The 23456-nt window shown below is 50.8% G+C and overlaps 1 protein-coding gene across 5 annotated transcripts in view; it reads left to right on the top strand.

The window, feature by feature from the left end:
- The first annotated feature begins 1281 nt into the window (after positions 1 to 1281).
- Positions 1282 to 23456, top strand: part of KIRREL3 (kirre like nephrin family adhesion molecule 3) — a 552485-nt gene continuing 530310 nt past the window's right edge. For 2 of the 5 annotated variants that reach the window (XM_058687283.1, XM_058687281.1), the window contains exons 1-2: positions 1299 to 1486; positions 3876 to 4329. In XM_058687283.1, the coding sequence (XP_058543266.1) occupies positions 4275 to 4329 (55 nt within the window). In that variant the 5' untranslated portion in view covers positions 1299 to 1486; positions 3876 to 4274. Of the gene's footprint in view, positions 1487 to 3875; positions 4330 to 23456 lie in introns of all 5 variants that reach the window. The other 3 variants (XM_058687282.1, XM_058687284.1, XM_058687286.1) reach the window with 3 other exon arrangements.

The raw sequence follows: 23456 nt of genomic DNA, 5'->3' as shown, positions 1-23456 counted from the left end.
ATAATGTATCTGTGCAACAAATATTGTGAAGAGGCATTAAACAGGAAATGCTCCACTCGTGATGACTGCCTGTCTCATAAAACAGCCTCTCCCTCTTCCTGTCTTTATCCAGGGTGGTGACCCCTTGGGAACACAAGAAGACAGGGAGAGGGTGTCCGGCCATCAGGAGCAGTGCAGGGGAGCCCCGAGGGCAGGGCAGTGCAAACACAGGACCAAAGGTTGGGGCTCTGGGCTACATCTCAGCTGGGCAGTTTCCTGTACTGCCTCAGGCAAGTGGGCCTAGACAGACTCATCCAGAAAGGATCCAGCCTGACAGACAACCTCCAGGGCAATTTCTATCTCATTAAAGAGCCAATGAGATGTTTCCTATTTTTTCCCCATGTGTTTACTTTTCCCCAATTGGAGGACAAACTTTCCAAGAACAGGAATTCATGTATTCATTCCACACGTCGTTATTAAGTACCCAAACAGGCCTTTGCACAAATGGAGGAAATAATAAATATTCCAGACATCGCACTAACATCAAGGAACAGTCACTGGAAAGTAACGATGAGCTAGGGTCTGCATGGTCTGTGGGAACTCGGCTGCTCAGGGTATTGAGAGGCAGTATCGCCACAGCGCTGCACCTGGACCCCTCCCGCCTGGTGTCTTTGTCCCAGACCTCAGAAAACTCTAGGGGCACGCTTGCTGCCAGGAGAGCAGGGCTTGGAAGCAGTCCTGCGGAGACTTGGCCCTTCTGAAGCTTCTTGGCCAGCGAGCAGCAGAATTTGGAGCCAGCCCTATTCTCTGTGGGCTCCGGCCTCCGCGTATGTAACGCACGCCAGAGCCGGGTGGTTCAAAGGACACAGGACTGGGCACTGAAGGTCCTGGAGAAGGGGGCTGGGGACTGATGAACTCGGCCTCCTGGGCTATGGTCCAGGACAAGAAATGCTGGAGAGGATGCCACCTGCTGGTGAGGGACCGTGGCTTGCGCTGTGGGCGCATCAGAGACCTGGAGCCGGCATGTGCACAGAACAAGAATTCGGGCAGTTTTCCAAGTGTTGGTTTTCTGCTGTCTCTTTAGGGCTGTCACGTCCACGGGCCGTGCCCAGAGCCCCAGCGCCTCCCGTCCCGGGCTCTGGACGCGCAGGCTCCCACGGTGGGATGGGGGTGGGGAGGCGGTCTTCCTCTTTCGCTCCCCTCCATGTCCCTCCCCTCGCCTCGCCTCCCCTCCCCTCCCCTCCCCTCGCCTCGCCTCGCCTCGCCTCGCCGCACCACGCAGCGCACGCCGAGGTCTAAGACTCTCCACTCTTCTCCATCAGGTGGAGCCGTCCGCGCCTCCCGCCTCCCGCCACCCGCCTCGCCCGCGAACTGCGCGCAGGCACCTTGCAGCGCCAGGAGGTTAACCGAACCCCCGGAGGAGGTGAGGCCAAGGACCCGCCGGGCGGAGATGGCCGGGCCGCCGTCGAGGCTGGCGCCAGAGCCCGGCCGGCTGTGGGTCCTGCAGGTACCGCTGTCGTTCTCGCTGCCCCACGTGGTGGCTGCCGAAGATTGCCGTGGTTTTTCCGGCACTCAGGCTTGAAACGCCTCCCGGTCGTTTTAGAGGCAGGCAGCTCACCACTTAATCCAAGCTTTTTTTTTTTTCCCCCTTTCTGCCGGAGACCGGAGGCTGCGGGGAGAAGGGGGTGGGGGGGTGGTAGGCGGAGAAGGGAACAGGCCCAGCTGGCCAGGGAGATCAGAGCCAGTTTGAGGGTCACGAGGCCAGTCTCAGGGACCAGTGGGAGAGCGAAACAAGGTCCTTCCAACCTCAGATTCCTACCATCCGTCTCTTGTCCAAGGCTGAGCGTGAGTGTGTGTGTGTGTGTGTGTGTGTGTGTGTGAGCCTGATTTTCATGTACTGCACAGTTTGCTAGCTTCCTGACCCCGGCTTTGCAATATTTCCCTGGGGGCCGAATTAAGCAAATCTGGGCCCCAGGCCACTTAGGAATTAACAGTCAACATGAAGCAGCAGCTTAAGGGATAAATGTTAGTTAAAACACCCAACGTTGCTTTGTGAGGTACAATCTACATTCTAATGTTATCCATCTTACTCACTGCAAGGCTTGCCTTAGGAATGGTGCCCGCACCTTAACATTTCTCCCCGCACCCAGTAGATTTCATGGAAAGCTCATGCCATGTGCTCCCTCTTAACATGTTGTCTGGCACAGGTTGTTTAGAATTATCATTCATCTTGTTTATGTGCTAGGTTTGCCTGTTCTGTTTCACTCCGTGGTCTGTCATCAGGTTGGCGGGCTAAGGCTGTGCTGACACTTTGTTTCCGTACCTTGTTTGCTAATTTAGCTGTTAGGGTGCCTCTTTGGGGACCTCTGAGTTTCTGTTGCTCAGCATTTCTTTTTTTTTTTTCCCCCAAAGCTTGCTTACAAATTTCCCTTTGATATGTTTAACAGCCTCTAAGGGATGCAGTTAAATAAACTATTAAGTTAAGAATAGAAAAGTCAACAAAGCAGACACCTACTAATTTGTAGATCTTTGATGTCAACTACCAGATGTAAGCTCCTACCAGCACATACTTTCTCTTGGGGCCCTATTCCTCTTGTTCACCAATACCGAGGGATACATTTTTAAAGTTAACATCCATATGGAAACTTGGAGTTGGAATGTGCCTTGAAGTCAGCAAAATCCCCCAAGTATGTAACACTGATGGAAGGAAGGCTAAGAGTTTCCCAGAAGACCTCCCCAAGGTCCAGAGACTGAAGAAAGTAATGCTTGGTTTATACTGAAAGGCACACATCAAGAGAACATCTTTCATTTTTCTCTCCTTACTCTTTACGACCCCCCCCCGCCTTCTTCCATGTAATGCTGCATATTAGACTTGGTTGTAAGCATCCTTATAGTTTGTATCTTCTTTACATCCTCTGCTTCCACACTATACCCGTGAGCTCTTGAAGGCATGGTCTGTGCCCGAGGTTTTATTTCCCTCGGTGCCCGTGTACCCCAGGTATATCTAAATGTCCACCAAGAAAATAGGCCTAGGTAAATTCACTTTGTTATCACCCAGGACATGGAATTTGATTTGAGTGTAGGTTTCACCGCAGGTAAAAAAGACCTGAAGGTTCTTGGGAGGCAGTTGCCTATGACCTTGGCCTCTCCTTCGCAACAGGATTCACAGCACCTCTTGGAGAAAAGACACTCTCGGAGTGATGGAGTGCTTATTAGAGGAGAGGCTGCAAATGCCAAGACGGGCTCCCGTCTCCTTTTTAGGAAATGCACAAACCACAGTGATGATAATAATAATAAATGGGCATGTGTCACATACCTGCTTGATTTCCCTCTCGTTCCTTCCTTTTGTTTTGCAGGAGTAGTGCAAAGCAAACTAAGGTTTGCACGTTCAGGTTTTATTACCTATCTCCCCCTCCTAGGAAAGTCTCCAAAAAATGCAGAACGTGCTTATCTCTTCCCCAACTCCGGAGACTCCCGTTGCACACACTGGCCAAGTCCTTCCTGGGGAAAGATGCATCCCCCCCCCCCCTCCAACCCTCGAGGCTTCCCTTTTCCCTTTCAGCCGGTTCCCAGTCCCCTGTGCAAAAGGCAGTGCATGCATATTTTAATGCGTGTGCCTGCATATAGTCATGCTTAACTTCACTCCCGTTGAACAACATTATGTGGTGTGGACAAAAAGTCACAGCCTGCTCCCTGTTCAAGATGCCTTTTGGTCAATAACGGTGACAAAAGCTGAATTTCCCCCTAAATGCGGGGGTGGGGGTGGGGGGATGGGGAGAGAAGGCGAGAAAGAACAGAGCCTCCCCCCTCGGGCCTCCGCTTCGCATAGATCTCCTTTCTCCAAGTGTTTCCTCTTTAATTATGACCTGTTTCCCCTCCCTCTCCCCCCGCCCCAGCTTCAGTGAAAGGAGCCCTTCTGTCACTCGTCACTGGCTCCCTCGCCCGCCCGCCCGCGAGCTCGCGGTGGGAGGAGCCCGCCGGAGGAAGCCGTGAGCCCGGGCTGCCGAGAGCCACAGAATGGATCTGCTCCGAGCGGGGACGTCGCTGACGATCCCGGCTTCCCGCGGCGGCTAGGAGCCGGCCACTGGCCTCGGCAGGCTGCGGAGACCCGGAGGCCCAGGGAGAGCCGGGGGCCGCGCGCGCGGAGGCACGGACGCACGGACGCGCGGACAGACAGATGGTTGGCGCGAACCCGGGAGGACCGCGGCGGAGGCTGAGCACGGAGAGCCGCCCGGGAAGAGAAACTAACTGCAAACCCAAGTTGCCCCGCCGGCTTCCCCTCGCTGCGCTAAGGAATGAAACCTTTCCAGCTCGATCTGCTCTTCGTGTGCTTCTTCCTGTTCAGTCAAGGTAGGACCCCCCGCGCGGCCGGAGTTGCAAAGAAAGTCGCTGGGTTGTTGTCAGGGCGCGGGAGGCTGAGGGCAGGAATGGGGGGCAGGCTTCGGAAACTCGAGCTGAGGGACGCGTCCGAGATGCGCTGGCCTTGCTCCTTTGCCTTCGCAAATGCAACAAAATGGTACTGTTTATTTTCCTTTGGAAGGCAGGGGGGTGGGAGGGGTGACTCTCTCCTCTCACTTGTCAACATCCAGCCCAAACTCTCCGATGCAAATGAGTTCTTTATGCTCCCGGTATGTTAATTAGGCGGTGGCTGTGTGGCGATGCCGCTCTGAACTTCTGGGCACCGCGTCTCCTCCAGACTCAGGTTGGAGAAGGAGAGGGTAGGGAAGGAGGGCTTTGTGCAAGGTGGATATTTCAGCTCCAATACGGTCTGACTTGCCTGAGTGTATTCCAAAGCCACTGTGTGCGGCTGCAGATTACCGAATGCACCGTGGGGGTAATTTGCAGCGGTTGGGAAAAGCTTGTAAAGTGTTTTCGTTGAATCTCATCGGGTCCTCTGAATAAGGCTGAATTCTGAATCCTACACAGCCCTGGATTCAGGGTCTCAAGTGAAATTTCGCCCCTGGTGCTGATTGTTTCCTTTCTGCAGCCTAGCAGGGGCAGAGAAGCTGGTGGACTTTTCTGCAAAGAACTTTGCTACCTCCGGGCTGGCTCCCTGCCTCTGGGAGCCTCGGGCCAGGCAGTGCTGAAGGGAGGGGAGGGCACTCTGGGGAGGGATTGCCAATGCCTACTTAGCCAAAGGCATCAAAAGTCACCTGTGGAATTGAGTGTGAAGGGGATAAGTAAACCGGCTCCTTCCCACTCTTTTGGAATGCCAACGCTGCCTCTGCCATCTGAGGCAACATTTGTGCCAGCCAGCACGGCTCTGAGAGGGACAGGACTCTCTCAGAGAAATCCACAACAGAGCACGTCCATCTGTTGATTAAATGAAGGGTAAAAGTTTTCAAGAAAGCAGAGCTCCGCCATGGGTGGCTGGCTTTGCGAGCAAACAGTATGTCTGCTTCTCTCTCCCTGTCAGGGAGAAGCCACATGTAAGCAAAGACCCACGCCTCCTTCCTCTGCTTTGCACTGGTATTTGTGGTCACTGCAGATTCGCCCCCTGTCAAACTTTGCTTATGGCCATCCTCATTACCCCTGAGGGGCCTTTCCACGTAATAGTATGTATACGCTCACCCCTGTATGTAATTATAATGTGTATACACAGACACAGGCGCACACACTCATGTATTCATATGGTTGTGTGCATCTCACCAGGGCTCCCTACAGCAGCAGGAAGATAAATTGCCTTCCCGAGAGTTTTCAGGCTGAATGAATACGAACTATCTCAGAACACTGGTACAGAAACAGTTTGGGTTCTATTACCATTTTGTGAGATTACCCTCTTTCTTGGATGCCCCTGTGCTTGCTTATGGGCGCGCGGGCACACACACACACACACACACACACACACACACACTCCTGTTCTCCTTTTTGCCTCTTACCAATTTACTCAGGAAGTTGCATGGAGAATCCCTAAAAGGAGGAGCCCACCAGACCCCTCCACCCATGTTCACGGGACTAGTGCACGTCTTAATCAGTCCACGCGTTGTTAGAAAGCTTGAGCTCTGATTCCCCTCTAGATTGGCATAAGAAGCCTTTGGTATCTAAGTGCCTCTTTGGCTGTCTGAAGCATCGCAGTGTGTGCATCTTCAGCTTTTCTTATCCTTTTCTCAGCACCGAGCTATTTCTTCTCTGTCTCATATGAATCTTTAAATATTTACCTATGGAGGTTAAATGCTGTGTTTCATCTACCCTTAGCCCTGAGAGCACTAGGAAGAAACCACAGCATCGTGCAGTGCCTGGTTTCTTATTCCTGAGTGTTCTGAGCTTGGTCAGCACTGGCCACCCTCCCAAATGATAGATGTCCTACCTACACACGGGGCTCCAGAATGGGCCGAAAGAAAGACAGTGAGACAAAGTGAACGTAACTGGTCAGAATACCCCCTCCCCGGACCCTGTACATTTTGTGAATAGACAGCCTCTAATGACAGGAATTAAGGGCCAAGTGGGACAATTTTTGTGGACTTCTGTGATATACCTTCTGACTTGATCGGTAGACATGTGTTTTAATGTGGATGCTGTTGCGAGTATCGTGAACCCCCCCCCCCAGGGGATTCTGTTTGACCCTCTGCACATACACGATTAGTTCACATCCTGTGCCCACCTCCAGAGTGCCATGTATTTACCAAGTTATTAGCCAGAGCATGTCCACTTCCAAGAGGTCGTGAGGGGACTAGCCCGCAGGCCGTAGGTGACATCCGCGGACATCCCCCTCATGGAAGTTGCACCCTGCCTGGCGTGCCCCCCGCTGAGCCACCCATCTGACCCACCCTTCCTCCTCCTGAGCTACTTTCAGAGCAAAAGTGCAGAGACTCGGGAATGCCCCCCCCCTTAGAGAAAACAAACGTCCAGGGTTCTTTTTAGGTCTTTCTCTGGCACTCTGGTGACACCTCCATCTGCTTCCCAGCACCTCTCACCCTGGGAGCCTATGTGTCATGTTAGAGTTTCTGGAAACACAATTCTGGTGCTTTCTGTTCCCGTCGCCTTCGTTTGCACAGTGAGGGAGAGCGCCCAACAGTGCTCTGAAGATTTTGATGCCAAAACATATAAGGAAAGACTCCTAGAGTCCCTCTCTTCTAAGTTGTCCATTCCTGGTTCACCTTTACTTTTCTCCGTAACCCTTTAGAGAGTGAAATTCAAGTATAACTGATGTCAGTGTTGCGCTGTATACCCTCTTCTTTTAAAGTTTGGGCTTTTCGTGTAGATGGAGATTAAATATTCATTTCTCTTTCCTAAGGTGGCAGTAAAAGGCCAAATGGCATCGCTCCATTTCCGCCCCAGCCAACGTCCGTGGGCCTGGCTCCCCCCACAGAGAAATGGAGAGCTGCCAGTCTGTGCTGCGTGTGGGTTTCTCTCTTGCTGGGGTTGCCTCTTCCATCAGCTGTCAGGGCCGCGTGCTTTGTACAGACAGGGATAATGTCACAGCACAATTTGCCTCCTGCAGAGACGAGGCATGTTCTGCCCCTGGGTGAAAAAGAATCGATTCTCTTGTCATCCATAAAGTTAGAACTTGCTGTGTTTTTTTCCCTTTATCATTTAAGTTGGCCCACAACGATTTCCCTCTGTGCCCTCCTTCATCTTCAAGAGCCACCCCATCCAGCCTGCACATCCACCTCTTAAGTAGCTACGGAGGACTAGTGTTCTAGCAGGACTCAAGATCCCTGCCTTCCAGCCCATCTCAACGCCGAGACGGTCTGGGGAAGGGGCAGGGACACAAAGGTGGTGGCTTGAACCCAGACGTTGTTTGGAAACTTGTTCTCCTCCCTGCTCGCTGACCTTTTCGCTTGGCACTCCCACGGAGTCTGGTCCGGCCTAATTACTTGGTGGGTCTGAGGGTTCTAACTCTGGAGAGCCCAGACCTCTCTTGTTGGGTTGACATGTGTGCTGTGCTGCTCTGAACGTGTTGGGGTGGGAATGAAAACTCGCCTTTACCTGTCCATGACATCCCTGAGTTGAGGATTAATCTGGGGTGTCACCTCCCCATTGGGAAGACTCTAAGTGACTTGCCCTCCTGACTTGCTGGCAGGAATCACCAAAAGAGCTGTCAGATGTCTACCAGAGGAGCAGGGAGGTTCATGGTGACATGACTCTCGAAGGGAATAGGAGAGCCTGAACCAGACGCGGGGCGCATAGCTTGTGAGTGGAGACAGCCGGCTAAGAGGAGGGAAGCCACAGGGGATGGCAGGAAGCATGGAGAAGAAGGAGGCCTTAACTTGCAAGAAACGCCCTTGGGAACGGGGAGGGGCACCAGAAGATAGCCTGAGCACATCAGAGGCAGCCGAAAGAATGGAGGGATCATAGGGGGTACAGGCTGAGAAGGCACTGGAACAAGAAACTGGGAGTGAACAACTTAGCAGACATTTCCCCTTGCCCAGAACCTTCATATAACAAAAGATGAGGCAAGTAGCAAGCACGATGCTCCTCCCCCCATTGGCACCCCAAGTGATATGACGTCTTGTCTAGAGGAGGAAGAATAGCTTCTTTTGTCCTAGAAGGTCAATGCCCAACTGCCAAGGGTGCGGGACCACTTCTTTAACAGAGCTTCTGGGTGAGGGCAGCTGGGACGCGTCTCTTGGGCATGCGGGTGGTCTCTGTGAAAGCCCAGCAGGGAGCTTTCTGTTGCCAGCTGGACCTATTGAGGAAGGAAGAGAAACTCTCCAGGGGAAGAGGGGTGCGGGTGGGCTCAGAGCCTTCACCCTGCACTTACAGGGTATGGAGTGGGGCCTCCCTCTTGGGTTACAAGAAGGATCTTCCTTGGAACATGGCAGCAGCCAGCTAGGCATGGGACCAAGGAGCCGCTCTCCCTGGTGTGCCTGTGTGGGTAGGAGCCAGGGCCAGCAGGAGACGGGGTGGAGCAGGGGATTAGGCCTGAAGATGCAATTTTTCTTTTTTGTTCAGCCCAGTGGGGGTGACTTAGGCGGCATTATATTGCAGACCCAGAAAAGCACATGAATAATCCAGAGTGAATTCAAGAGATTTCAATAGCAAAATAATAACAATACTAATGATACCTTTGATTTGCAGAGTACTTTTCTTCCAAGGAGATAAAAAGATAAACTGTTTTGGAAACATGAACACGGAGAAGAAAATTGCCTGCCTAGAGGAGTGGGCTGGGGTGGGGGGCAACAGCATTTCACTTTAGGGTCTCCTGTAAACCAGGGGTGGGGAGGGAGGTACATGGGCGCAGGCATCATCGCAGGCCACAGGCCTTATCCTTCTAAAACCCTGAACTTGTAGGTGAAACACCAGGGCAGGCATTTTTAACAAGGGTCAACCTAGAAAGAGTGAGGCCCTGTACCCCACCTGTGCCTGGGAGCAGGGACGCTCTAATTCAGCAGTGGGGAAGCTTCTAAAGATCATGAGCTGGCTGGACTCTTAACCACTCCAATAATCCTGATCTCATGCTGGTTCTTGCAGCACAGCGATTGGGGCTCCAGCCTTTCCGTAGGTCAGTGGACACCCCAGTGTTCATGGTGCCGGGGCTGGTAGGGGCTCCAGCTCCAGGCGTTGTCTGTTCCCTTGGGTTTCACGTCCGCATCACTGCTGTCCACAGGGAGTGAGGCAGTATCCCGTGCTGGAATGTACGAGCTTCACCCTGTTTTCCAAATAGAGAGGGTTTTCATTCCCAGCGAGGGGAGTGATCCAGACAGCCCTCTACAATGAGGCACACTGCTGTCCCTGATGTCACTGCATATCACTTTCTTTTCCCTAGGGAAAACCAGAAACTACAGTTAGGTGTGCACATCCAGTAATACAGATACCTAGGGGCGCCTGGGTGGCTCAGTCGGTTACGCCTCTGACATCAGCTCAGGTCATGATCTCCTGGTTTGTGAGTTTGAGCCTCGCGTTGGGTTCTGTGCTCACAGCTCAGAGCCTGGAGTCTGCTTCAGATTCTGTGTCTCCCTCTCTTTCTGCCCCTCCCCTACTCTCTCTCTCTCTCCCTCTCAAAAATAAATAAACTTAAAAAAAAAAAGAATATAGATACCTTATAGATCATTGGAATACTTCTCCCACATTCATGCAAAGAATGTCGTGTCCTGCTTTCTGCCAGAGCTTGGGAATTCAGCATAGAAGGGCTTCAACATTCCACATGCTCTCAGAACCTCCACGCTGTTGCCATAGAGTAAGGATCTCCACCACCATATTTAACGTGAGCGTGAATTAACTTCTTGCTCCTGAGCCACTGAAGGAGTTAGGGATCAAACATTGTGCTTTTCCTCTTTTCTCTTCTCCTGACTTTAAAAATGAGTACTCTGGCTGTACATTTCTAGAAGTCAGTAAATGTCAATATTGGATAAGTGTTTCCTTTATATCACTGCAATTTAGCATAAGCTGCTTGGAAACAAATGTCTTCCGCAAGCATACAATGTTTCGGTGAGTACACAGTCAACACCACTACGAGGATTAAATAAATGTCAGCTTTTCTTGGGTGTGCTCGTAACAAGGCAAACCCATGGAAATAGCGGCCAGCATGGATGAATCGTGCTCCCTGCGGAATTACTCTGTTGCAGTCCTTGCTGGGGCTTGGAGGGGAGAGTTCACACTCCCCCATCTCCTTCCTGGAAATAAAGGCAAGGGAGTAGCCAGATCCGGGTTCCTCGGGCATGCCCCGGGGAGGTTCCCCTCCCCCATCCCGCCCCACAGTCTAGAAGTCTTCTCATGCCCTCTCCAGATTCCTCCCATCTGTGACCCCACCCTAGACGGACACCACCCATTGCTAAAGTGTAGCGATGTCCAGAACTTAGAACAGATCCGCCCTTTTCCTTATCCTGAAAGGGGAGGTGAGATCCCCCCTGTAATCTTCCACCTGGGGTTGGTTTCCTCCTGGGCAGAGTGAGAGAGATTTTACCTGAGGCTGTTTTTTTTGAAAACTGAAACCAAAAAACTGAAACCAACCCTGCCATGGTTGGGTTGTCAGTATAAAAAAGATGCGTGATTATCAGGCTGAATTATCAAGATGGTCTTCTTACTTGGTCTGTGTTCCCTGGACAGTTATTGCAAGTTCAGTGTCTTTCTAACCGATGCCTAGAAGACAGGAGTTTGAGATCTGACACCGACTTGGAACAGTGACCGCCAAGCCTCGCATTCGTCTTTCCACACTTTATCCCCAGGGGCTCCATGTCGCCTGGTGTCTCAGAGAACCACATTCTCTCAGTCCGTCCTTTGTGATCAGATAGCACGCTATGACACCAAAGCTCAGCCCTTGACCACTCGGCCAGCGCGCATCGTGGGCCTACTGTGCGGTGGGCACTGTGCCAGGGACTTTTGATTCAAAGACCCCTCAGACAGTATTTCTGCCCCAGTGGGGTCAGTCGGGTCAGGGAGCAGACACTTTGACCCACAGTCACAGATGGGCTCAGAGTTGTCAGGAGTATTCTGAGAGCGGCCGAAATGGCCGAGGGCATCAGGAAAGGCTGTATCGATTTCAGAGGATGTCTGGGAGTCTTCCCGGCGGGGGGGGGGGGGGGGGGGTTTGGGGGAGAGAAGAGTATTTCAGGCTGTGGCTTAGAGTGTATGCAAAAGAAAGAAAGCAGGATAGAATGTCATATATTTGGAAGCAATGGGTAGTGTGGGTGGCTAGAATGTGAGTTTGCTGAGGGTAGTAAGAAGCTTGGGAAGGAGAGGGTCAGCTTGTCAAAAATACCATGCTGAATGTTTGATGATGGACCATCAGGATTAAATCTGCCTTTAGAAACATTGTTAGTTATCTCTGGGTCTGTACTCCTCTCTACGCCTTGGGTCCTATGGACAAAAAAGGGGGAAGAATCCACACGTGATTTATTTTTCTTGGTATCCCCTGTTTCTTATATGGGACTTGAATGGAAAAATACTCACTCTTTCCAGTTCCTTTTCCTCCATAGCCAGCCTCCAAAAGGGTGGAAAAAAGTGAGCAAGAGGGTAAGTATGGACGAACCGACCTTAACTGTTGGTCTCCATTCCGGAGGAAGGCAGAGAAGAAGGTTGGGTAAACACACACTTAGGAACAGTGCGTTAGATACAGAATGTGGAAAGAAAGAAAGCTGGGATGGAAGCTGGGATGGCTGGGGACACACTGGATTGTTAGATGGTGTAGGCACCGAGGAATGGGATTTCCCCATGCCAGCCCCGCATTGAGGACAAATGGTAAACCAGGTAGGGAGACAAGAACAAGAATGAGATAAGGGGGAAATGCCTAGAGACCTTTTGCTGATGATTTCTTTGCTTTTCTGAAGAGAAGCTGTGCTGTCTTTGGGGAAAACAAGGTTACAGGCTAAGTGATTCTACCCAGAAGACGTTAGGGATGTTTACAGGTCTCTACCACCAAGCAACCTTTCTTTCAAGAGTAAAGAACGTCATCAGATACTCTCATGTGTTCCATGTTTGAGCCTGCTCTCATCAGGAGTGAGCGGGGACTAAGAACAAGCTGGATGGTGAAGCAAAACCTGCATTGTTTTGCAAGAAAATAGGCAGTGACGTTTCTCAGACGGTTGCTATTTAACTCTAGTGTCTAAGGCCAGCCCATTGAATAGTTTCCCATTGCTGAAAGCATTCTAAGAGTAGAATTCGGGCCACCAAGACTTGAAGAGTCCCTTCCCAAGCAGTGGATCAAAGAGTTAGAATAGATGTCATCCAGATCCCCCCCACCCCCCCTCCAAAGATTCCCTGAATCTTATCTATTAGCCACAGCCTATTGATTTGGGCTAATGAATTCCTAGAAGACAGATGACGTGTTACAGATGGCTCTGTCCGGCACATTTTCTTGCCCGTGCCAGGTACATCATTTGGATGGTGGTGGTGGTGGTGGTAATAAGAATGTTTGCATGAGGATGATGAGGAGGAGGGTTGATACCGAGCTTCACAAGCTGTAGAGTGCTATTCACAAGCACTGCTTATAGCACGAGAGGCAGCTGTCATCACTGTCCTGCCCTCTGAAAGGTCGTGTCCCTTGACCAGAGTCACTCTCCTCTGGTTCCCTTTTTCGCCTGCCCTGGCGCTTCTCAAGATGCGGGGAGGCCTGAGCTGCTCCACGTCACCCACGCTGAAAATGGCGTAGAAGGTTCTAGGCTGTGGCACGAGACGGAACAGGTCCTCCTAACTTGTGGGAATCCTCCATGTTGAGGCATAGAGAAGGATTTCAAGGATTTCCCGTGACAATCAGGGAGCTGACCTTCGAACCACCACCTAGCCTTGCAGCTCTGTCTTTTGATTCCCGACTCTTTCTGAGTGGGTTCCTTCATCTTCTGGCATTCAGCTTTTACCTTGAGGGCACAAGGTTTCCCCAGGGGAATAAGAGGCCAGCCTCTTGGGTTGAATAGCAGTCAAGGAGATGTTGCTTGGGTAGTTCCTTTCGGAGCTGTTTTTTTTTTTAAATTTTTTTTTAATTTTTATTTATTTTTGAGACAAGAGAGAGACAGAGCGTGAACGGGGGAGGGTCAGAGAGAGAGGGAGACACAGAATCCGAAACAGGCTCCAGGCTCTGAGCTGTCAGCACAGAGCCTGACGCGGGACTCGAACTCACGGACCATGAGATCATGACCTGAGCCGAAGTCGGGCGCTTAACTGACTGAGCCACCCAGGCGCCCCCTTTTGGAGCTGTTTTAACACACACACACACACACACACACACACACACAAGGCAATGGCGGTGAGGAACTTTTATTCTCTGAACTGGGTGATTAAAATACCCATTTCTTTTGTCCATCCACCGATGTGGATGCTAGGCATGCTATTCGGCACATAGGAGACTCTGAATAAATGTTGAAATATTGGACTGAATGGTGAGAAACAGTAAAAGGAAGAGAAAGCCGTGTTTCTGACATCACACGTGCAGGGGCTGACAGGCCCCCCACAGGAGGGCAGAGGAAGGATCCCCACTATTCGGAGTGGGAAGTTGTTCCTCTCCGAGTAAGGCCTTGAATGCCCACTGGGTCACCAGGGACGCTGCCAAGAGAAACATCCTCTGGCAAGCCACCCACTCCTCAGTTTCAGCGAAAAACCCAGCCCTGTCCTTCTGTTCTTTAATGCATGTCAGTTCCCATTTCTGTCAGTCACCTGCAAGTGTCACAGGTGACTCGGCTCTGGTGCAGTGTGACAGTCCACCTGTCACCCTTGGCGATGCTGGGAGCTATGACAGCTTCAGAGTGACACTGGGGCCAGGTTGGCTCATCATGCAGGCAACCAGGGGACAGAAACGTAGAGCTTTTTCCTGGAGACCCATCCCAGGTACCACAGGAGAAGCGACTGCTGCCCTCCCTGCCTGCCCCTTGTGACAGAGAGGTTGCCAGTTAACCTCCCAGTGGCTTTACCCTCCATACTCTAGGAATCTTCCACACCTGGCTGAAGGATGCTACCCCACATTCACAGGGAGTCCCATTTCAGCAGGGAGCTGGCCTCTGAAGCCTTTTTCTTACAGAGAAAAGGCTGTGTGAGGGGCCACGGTCCCTTCTGCACCTGTGTGAGGGGCCACGGTCTGGGCCTGTTCTTCCCTTGGGTCCGCATCAGGCAGGAGCTGGTGGGAGGTTTGGGGACCTAAAATCCCAGGAAGGTTTGGGGACGTAAAAAGAGCTGCAGTTCCTACATCCGCCTGATGGTGGCAGCAGCAGCGCTTACAAAGCCCAGGAGTGAGCTGAGCTGAGGCCCAGGGAGGCCCTTAGTAGCAGGAAGAGCCAGGCTCTCTAGTCAGGGTGCCTGGCCCTCCTTTGCCCACCACGGGTGGGGCTGGGGCATGGAAAAGGCACGGAGGGAAAGAGCAAGCCTTCCGGATGGCAGCAGCTCTCCTGGGAAGCTCGGGTCCTTCCTGCCTGTTTCTGATGGATGTGAGGGCAGAGTGCTTAAGGGGAATGTCTGAAAAAAAAAAAAAAAGGTAGGTGGGTACAATTAAAAATGCCCAGGGACGAGAAGGAGCCGCAAAGAGAGGGAGCAGAGGACCTCAGCTAGCTGTCCATTTCCCCGTGGCAGGTGTTTCCCTACGCTGGTGTCCCTCCTGTGGGTGATGAATGCATCATTCCCCTCCTGGGGCGGCTGGCAGCCAGGAGCTCCGTTTCCCCCCTGCCCCCAGCCCCCACCCTGGGCCCACTGCCCCTCTCTCCAGGTGTCTGCCCCTTGAATGACCCCGGAGCCAATATTTCTGCCTGCAGCTCCCCTCTCCTGCTGAAAAAGCCAAAACAACCAGTCGGAAAATTCTTCCTCATTGTTCCTGATCTCCAGGCAGGCTGAAGAGGTGCTACTCTGTTTCCATCCCCTGACGGAAACAGACACCATTAAAACGTACCTCCCTGGGCAGTGGCTGTTTGTTTCAGAGTGCAAATTACCAGGCTCTGTAGCGAGGTCCTGATGGCAGGCACTGGAAGCGGGGCCACCCCTGCAGGGGGTAGCAGCTTGCCTTTTTCACCTTTTGAGGATTGCCAAGGAGGATGTGTGTCAGACCTTGGAGTCTGTGTATGTGGGGCACGGGGTGAGGGAAGGGTGAGGCCATCCCTGGAGCAGCTCACTCCTGGTCTCTGTGTGGCTCAAGTGGCTGGTAGACTGGCCATTTATGCTGTTTGTTTGGTAGCTATCAAGTTTGGTTGCTGGTAGGATTTTAGATGATGTTTGCTTAAACCCAAGCGGCCTTCTGCACCTGATTCAGCTTTCTCACTAGCAAGGAGACTTGCCACAGGCCCAGTCTGTCCATGCTGTCACACTGTCTGTCTTCCTGGGAGCCGGGTGGGGTGGGGAGGGCGTGTGCAGTGGGGTTGGTGAGAAGGTAGGATTGCTCTGTCCATGTTATCGGTGTAGTCATGGCAGGTGACGACTCGAGCATCTCACATCAGAGAAGAAAACTTTTTGCCCAGAGTTGGCAAAACCTGATTTCAAACTGCACGGGTCAGCGAGGAAAACTAGAACCGTATACTCTGAGAATTTGCTGAAAGTCGTGGAGATGGTTCCCCTCCCCGTAGAAAAAGATGTTATACCAATGGGGTACGTGCTGTTGGCTCTGCTTATGTCTGGCCACCTGCTCCCTTTTCTACTTTCATAAACATGACCTTTATTAGGACTATGGGATCCCTCAATGGAAAGCTGAATGGGGGAGAGGGGAAATGGTGAGAATAGGAAAGAATCAAAATGTGTAATGGGCTCCAGATGCCGGCCTCGGAGCGTGTCTCTTCTCTCCGTTACTAACGCCTCGTGGTTGCTGCCTTGGAGCGAGCCATGGGGAGGCGTCATTGAGACCTAGAGCTAAGTTTGCTAAGCTTTGCATGCATTTTCCTGTATCATCCTCCTAGCACCCCGGTAAAGCAGGGATTAGATTCCCGAGGCTTTGATTAGATTAGATTATGAGGCTTAGATGCCTTGACTTGCCCACACGTTCCGTAACCTTGCCTCTCCCTACTGGCGAGTGATAAGACGGCCATTCAGACACTGGTATGTGCACCCCGAATCCCCCCCCCCTCCCGCCCCGCCCATCTCTTTGGGAGGAATCCCCTTCGCACCGGTACCTGCGCAGCCATGTGACTTGGCGGTATGCTGCAGAACCCCTGGCCCGGCCAAAGGTTCCCCGCCTTCATAACTTGCAGGGCTTGGAAAGAAGAGTTGGTCCAAGTGGAAAGAGAGCTCTCCCCCAGGACAGAAGCTGAGTAAGAATTTGAGAAGCTCTGCTCCGTGGCTGGCAGCTGTTCTTACTTTCACAACCCGGCTCCAGTTTAGCTGAACATTTGGAAAGCCAAATGCTGATTTCTTAACAAGAGCCCGTCATCACCTAACTTTCTTCCAGTGGCTTTAAAAGAAAGAAAGAAAGAAAGAAAGATTAAATCCCATTCTGCTTAGGGAGAGGTTCGCCTGGTGTTAGTTCTGTGCCGTCAGAGCGGAGCTACTCTGCATGAAAAGGCATTCCAGGACATCAAGACCCTCCTTTCTGTCAAGTCCAGGATCGTAAAAATGTCAGGAGACCACGTGGTTCTGGAATGATTAATAATGGTCGTTAGGGAGAAATAGAAAAGACTCCTGGAACGTCAGAGGGTCTGAATGCCGTTCAGGCTCAATTCTCCGCCCTTTGGTTCCGGCAGGTACATCTTACCTGATGTCAGCAATCATTTCCGAGATGGCACGCATCCACCTAGGCCATGCTCGAGATCATAGTATTCGTTTAAGATAGACGCTTAAGGTAAACTAGCAAAACACAAAAGTTCCTTGACGTTTTCAAAGCCCCTTTAAGACTGAGTCAGAGGAATACAGAGGAGGAATGTGAGGCAGATCGCTGCGTGCAAGACATAACATTTCTTCTTTTCATGCCACAGTCTGAGCGTTTCAGTGGGACACACGGATCACATCGGCAGTGCATTGTCAGCTGTTACCAGGGCTCCAGTTCCACGTGGACGCCCCTTGCTCCGGCCATGAGCTTTGCTTTGGGTTTTCTCTTCATCGAACCAGGGCAGAGCTATTATTCACAGATACAAGTCCATACTTTGTAGTAAAAACAACTAAATGCTGAGCTGACCAGACTCAAATACCATCCGGAAAACCTTACTATTTCCCTCCCCTGTTTTCCTGCTAATAATATGAGGTAATCTTGGGACGGCCTGGTGTGGCTCAGCTGGTTGAGCGTCTGACTCTTAATTTCGGCTCAGGTCATGATGTCACTGTTGGTGAGTTCGAGCCCCGCATTGGGCTTCTCACTGACAGAGCGGAGCCTGCTTGGGATTCTCCGTCTCCCTCTCTCTCTGCCCCTTCTCCTGCTCTCTCGCTCTTCCTTTTACTCTTTCAAAAATAAATAAATAAATAAACATTAAAAAATTTAAAAAAAAAAAAGGAAATCTGCGTTTCCCTCTCATCATCAGCAGTTATTTATTTTCTAAGAGCCATACCACCGAATTCTTGCCAAGGAAAGTGAAAATATATGTACTGCTGCATGTTTTCAGTAAAATTATCTTCTTTTTATGTTACGTCGTCTGCCTTAAATGTTCTCACAGTCAGGGCAGGGATGCTTGTATCATTCCTAAGGACGGTTGCAACCATATGAACTGAAAAAAAGAAAATTTTCCTGTGAAAGTAGGAATGCCCTTTGTACCAGGCAAGTTTGCCCCTTTTCATGGAATCAGTATTCAGAGTATTTCAACGCTCACGTGGCACCAAGTGCATGGGGCATGGAGGTCACAACCTCCCTCTCAATAATCATTGAGATGCTTGAAAACAGCTGCTTAGTAGAGACTTGTCCAGAGAAAGAAAACCAGTATCTGGAAGGGGCGTTTCTGGTACAGAAATCACCTGCATCCCGGCTCCACCCTGCCCGCCCCACCCCACCTGGGCCTCCCCTCCCTGTGAATATTGTTTATATTCACTTGGGCTGTACAAGTGCTCCTATTTAACCAGAGGAGGTAAGGTGACTCATGGGAGCTGCCTCGAAGAATTTTGATGTCACGTTATCATAGGATGACATATACAGTGAGAATGGACTCGGGAACCACCACGGGTCCACGTCAAACAAGAGGTAAGGCCAGCACATAAAGTTTGGAGCATGATGGCTTTGCCAGTCTGTCACTGACGTCACTGCTTTCCTCACGACGGAGAAGAATGTGGGTCAGTCCTCTCCACGTGACTTGCTGCCTTGTCCCACCTGGGGAGAGCCCAGGAGGGCAACGTGATCATCTGTGCTGACAGGCAAGAATGTGGTTAAGAGCCACCATAGATTTTCTCCCACCTGCCCACTAGAATGTTTATTTTAGGTCGATGCTGTGCACCAGAGATGCTCATGTCCATAAAGGATGGATTTTCTGCTTTGCACAGTGAAGAGATTCGCAATGTATATAATAATGCACCCCGAGAATTCTCGTTCTGTTTTTTAAAAATCTTCAAGGTCAAAACAACCACAGACATTGCTATTCTCTTCATTGTGAACTGGGATCTACGAGCTGTGTACTGTCATTTTATTTTTCAATTCATAAAAAAAGATGTTCTCATCACCAGGCCTCTGGGCCTCTTTATTCAGCCCAGATCACCAATGGGAAACCAAATGCAGGAGCCGATGAATGCAGCAATGGAGAGGAGAGAGAGATGTGGAACCAGGGCCAGATTTAAAGACACCCTCAACTTCCCTGCTGGCTGCTGTGTACTTGTGCACATTCCCGGACGGAGAGCGTAGTGATAGAAGAGAAGAAGGGGGAGGGGAGCACAGCTGGCTGTGGCTGTCAGGCTAGCGAGGAGGGACAGACAGGTGGAAAGATTGAGCAAGCTGAGATGTGTGTAGAAGACAGGCATTTTAGTCTTGTGGAGACCATAAGACTCTAGGATTCAGAACAACTGCTTTGACTCTCCCTCATCCAGATGGGGACCATGAAGGCACACCCCTGTACACAAGAAGGTTTGGAAGTTTCCATGCATCAGCATAGCCATGAAGAGAGCCAATGTGCCAGATGTCAGGGCCACAGAAGGCTCTGTCTTGGATGGTTGTCTCTTGCTTGAACAGCCATCCCAGCACCTTCAGGAGAAGGATCTTCAGGCCAGATGTCTGGCCTCTCTCCTCCTCCACTCTCACACACACCCTTCCCTCCAGCCGAACCGAGCTGCTGCTGTCAAGAGTATGCTCTGCTCCCTCACACATCCTGGCTTGCTCATCCGTCCTTTTTTTCCTCTGGAAGGATGTCAGCTCTCCGCCGTATTGGTCCAGCTACCTTCTACCCTGGGGATCTTCTCACTTTCCTTCCTGGAGGAAGTTTCCTTACCTCTCCCCTCACAAACCAACTTACGTGCTCACTCTTCTTCCTTCCACAGCCTTCTGTGCAAACCCCTTGTAGTGCTTGTAATAATATATTGAAGTGGCTTTTTCTTATCTGCCTTCCCTTCTAGACTGTGAGTTTCTGGAAGGCGGGGACTGGGTCCTGTTGACCTCAGTCTGTGCAGGGCCTCTGTCTAACTTGGGCACGTGGTCGGCACTTGACCAGTGGTTCTGGATCATTCTACCTTCTGTGCCTAGGATGTCACTTGCCAAGCTGTGAAAGTGTTTTATCAGAGAACACACTCTACCTGTCATTATTATTGCATTCTGCTACTAGAATGCCTGTGAGCACAAAGCAATCCTTGGGGAAGAGGTGATAATAATTTAATCCCTCCTTGTGTCTATATAGCACTTTATGCTTTCCAAAACCCTTTCACATTTATTAGGGTCGACTCTTACCCTCACCTTGAAAAATAAGAAAAACGAGACCGAGTGATGTTAAGTGGCCTCTTTTAAGTCATACGGGTGGTAGGTGTGAAAGGTAAGAGGAAAACCCAGGACTTCCTAATCCAGGCCCTGTGGTTCTCCCACCGCCCCTCCTGTGTCTCCCCCTGGGTTCCTGCCTCCGAGGAACTTACTCTTAGAGGGTGCCGGGTGCAGTGGGCCCTCGGGGGTATTTCCCGTGTCATCCCATGGAGCGTGATGGGCTGAGTACCTCCACCGTGAGGCAGGATAGCAATGTCTGAGGAGCTCGGACAGAGGTGCTGGTGAAATAGTAATAGCTGGTTCCAGCTAAGACACAGAGTTCTCTGTGCAGAGGCTGGTGAAACACACACACACACACACACACACACACACACACACACTGCCCTTGACTGAGGCTCTCTTGTAACTGAGGCATCATAAAGAAAAGATAGCAGCTCCATTATAGTAAGGGCGGTACCAGTGCCTGGGAGTAGCCTGGGCGCTCCCCCAGGGCAGCCTTAAATCACGGGGCACATTGGCCATGACTCTTCCCATGGTGCATCTGCCATGAAGAGCCAGTCCATCAGCCTGTCAGTACTGTTGAGTGTCTAGTGCACCCTGTGTAGCTCTTCATCCCGAGCCTGTGACACGGGCTCTGGACAAGAGGCCAAGAGGCCACTGCCCTGTCACATACCGGTGGCCTGACTCTGGGCCTGGCCCTCAAAGGCAAAAGGGAACCAGGCTTTCTCTCCTACCTGCCCTCACAAAGTAGTTACTTACTGAGGTGTGCCTTGAAACATTGTGAAGGCAACATTGTTATGAGACACTGCGCAGAGGTGTGGTTCGGTGTTTCCAGATGTGTTGTGCTGGTGCCCAAGGACAGAATAAGACAGCTCAAGGCTCCCCGGTCTGTTTTCAAGGCCCGATACTGGGTGGCTTTCTGGGGGAGCAGGTGAGGCCATGCAGCCCTACTCAGCAGGGTTCATCGGAAGAATTAAGCTCTGATGCCCTAAAGGCATCCATTGTATTAATGAAATAAACTATTTGCTAAGCATCTGAATCAGTGCTAGTTATGAGAAGAAAAAATATTTTATTTATTATTATTTGTATTATCTTCTGGGTTCAGACGAGAAACCCCAGTTGAGAAAGGCAGTGTAGGGTCTATTTTCGTTTCTTGCGTCCCCTGTGGCCACAGGACAAACTTAAATGGCTTAAGACAACACAATTGTATTATAATTCTGGGTGTCTGAAGTCTACCGTGGGTGGGTCTTTGTGGGCTGAAGCTTACGTTGGTTCTTTCTGGAGGCTATAGGGGAAAACTGGTGTCCTGGCCTCTTCAGGCTTCCAGTACCTTCCTTGGTTCGTAGCTTCTTCCCTGAATCATGGCAACCTCTGGCTTCCATCATCACACCTCCTACTGAAGCTGGCCCTCTTTGCCTCTCTACTGTATGGATCTTGTGATTCCCCGGGCCCACCCACATAATCCAGGATAATCTCCCCATCTCAGGATCTTTTAGCTGAATCACAGCTGCGGTGCTTTTTGCCTCGTAAGGTAACATCTTCAAGATGTTCAAGGATTACCTTCAAGGAGTAGGACACGGATGTCTTTCTGGGCTCATTATTCTGCCTATCACAGGAACCAGAGACAAGATGGAGTTGGGTGGCCCCCTCCTTTCAGGAAAATGTAGCCATTCTCTCTGTGTGAGAACTCTGTGCCTCAGTCTCCCTGTCTGTAAACTCAAATGATCTTTCTGCTCATTTATATTTATAAATGATAATGCCACTATCATTGGGTCTCATGGGGAAGAGATTAAGGGGAACATCTATTAGATTCTGTAGTTAAACCTCACTAAATGATTCTTAATAGCAATTTACTTTGGCTTCATTAGCGTGGAGTATGGGAACTCTCCTTTAAAATACCATATAGCACAGCCTCCTCCTGTCTTTGGAGTAATTGAAATGAAACAGAGATCAACAACAACAACAACAACAACAACAACAACAGTGTAAGACAAAGGAGAAATAGGCGCTGTGTTTGTCTACATGTGATTTGCTGTAGGGTAGGAGGTTTATTGCCTGAACTTTGATTTTTCTCTCTTTGCCTCCATGCCTGGTTGAGTTTCTGGCTTTTGACTGAGGATCTGGCTGGGAAGGAGGCACGAGGGAGTGGATATAAACTGTGTGGAAGTGAATGTAGGGTTGCAGGTTCAGGGACGAGCTCGTGTGTCTTACCATGTGACAAAGCAAGGGAGAGCGTATGTTATCTTGGTATTAGACACCGCTTTGGACCATTCAGGTCATGAGATTCAGTACAAGGGTAGACACATAAGGTTAGTAGCAGACCTGTCCACTGAAACCTGGCAGTTGATATACCTTAAAGGCTTTATGAAGTCTTCCTCAGGTTAGAGGTTTAAGAAATTTGGAAGCTTAGCCCCTCCCTGTCTACCCCAGCATGAGATACACCAAGATGCTGTAGGAAGCTTGGGGCAGAGAGACCCCTTCCCTTGGTGTATGGGGAGGGCCAGACTGACCAATCCTGTCCGAGGCCAGTTCCTGGGCCTCCGGAAGTAGCAAAATGCGAGTCCCCCGGCCGGGCATCTGAGTCTGCCCCATCCCGTGCTCACCCTCCCAGTTCCCCAAGAGTCTTGGAAGGGCAGGAAGAGACAAAATCAGCGGACAATGATAGCATCTTTAGATCTATAAAATGTGCAACCCTCCAAGAGCCTGGGCCCAGGAAAGGTTACGTGGTGGTTGAACAGTCCCAGGGAGAGCATCACAACTGGCCCTGGTTCTCAGGGCTCTGGGGAATTAAAGACAAGCCCTGAGAATGATTATAATCCCATTATGCAGAGCTCCCCCTATTTATTTCTTCCTATGGATGAATTTGTATATATTTGCATTTTGTTCTATCTGATAATATGCATAGAATTCAAATTGAAATGACTTGAATAGATTTGAATATTAATGAGGCGTTTAAAGGCTGCCATCCCTGGCAGAGCCCCTGCGAGGGAGTGTGTGGTGCAGTAGCTCAGAAATCTCCTAAGGCACCACCACCACCAGGCACGACCACCAGAGGCCCAGCTGGGCCCCGGGCTGGGGCAGGGGAGGGACCTTCTAGGGTGGGATGAAGATAGTCGCCTCCCCTACAGCTTCCAGGCACCAAACTCGGAGCCTACTTCACTGAAGGGGTGTGTTGAAAACAGCCCCCCAGATGTATGTGGCTTGAGGTCTTTTCAGACACACGGTGTTCATAACGCCATAAAAGGCAAGATGTTTTTCCGTCTTAAGAAAAGCCTAATTGCCTTTCCCGCATAGAATTGGATAGTCAGGGGCAGAGTCCTGTTTC

Source organism: Neofelis nebulosa, chromosome 10 (assembly GCF_028018385.1).
Source record: "Neofelis nebulosa isolate mNeoNeb1 chromosome 10, mNeoNeb1.pri, whole genome shotgun sequence".
Lineage (NCBI taxonomy): Eukaryota > Metazoa > Chordata > Mammalia > Carnivora > Felidae > Neofelis > Neofelis nebulosa.
The sequence above is the reverse complement of the archived record's forward strand: the minus strand, read 5'-3'. Positions and strand labels throughout refer to the sequence as shown.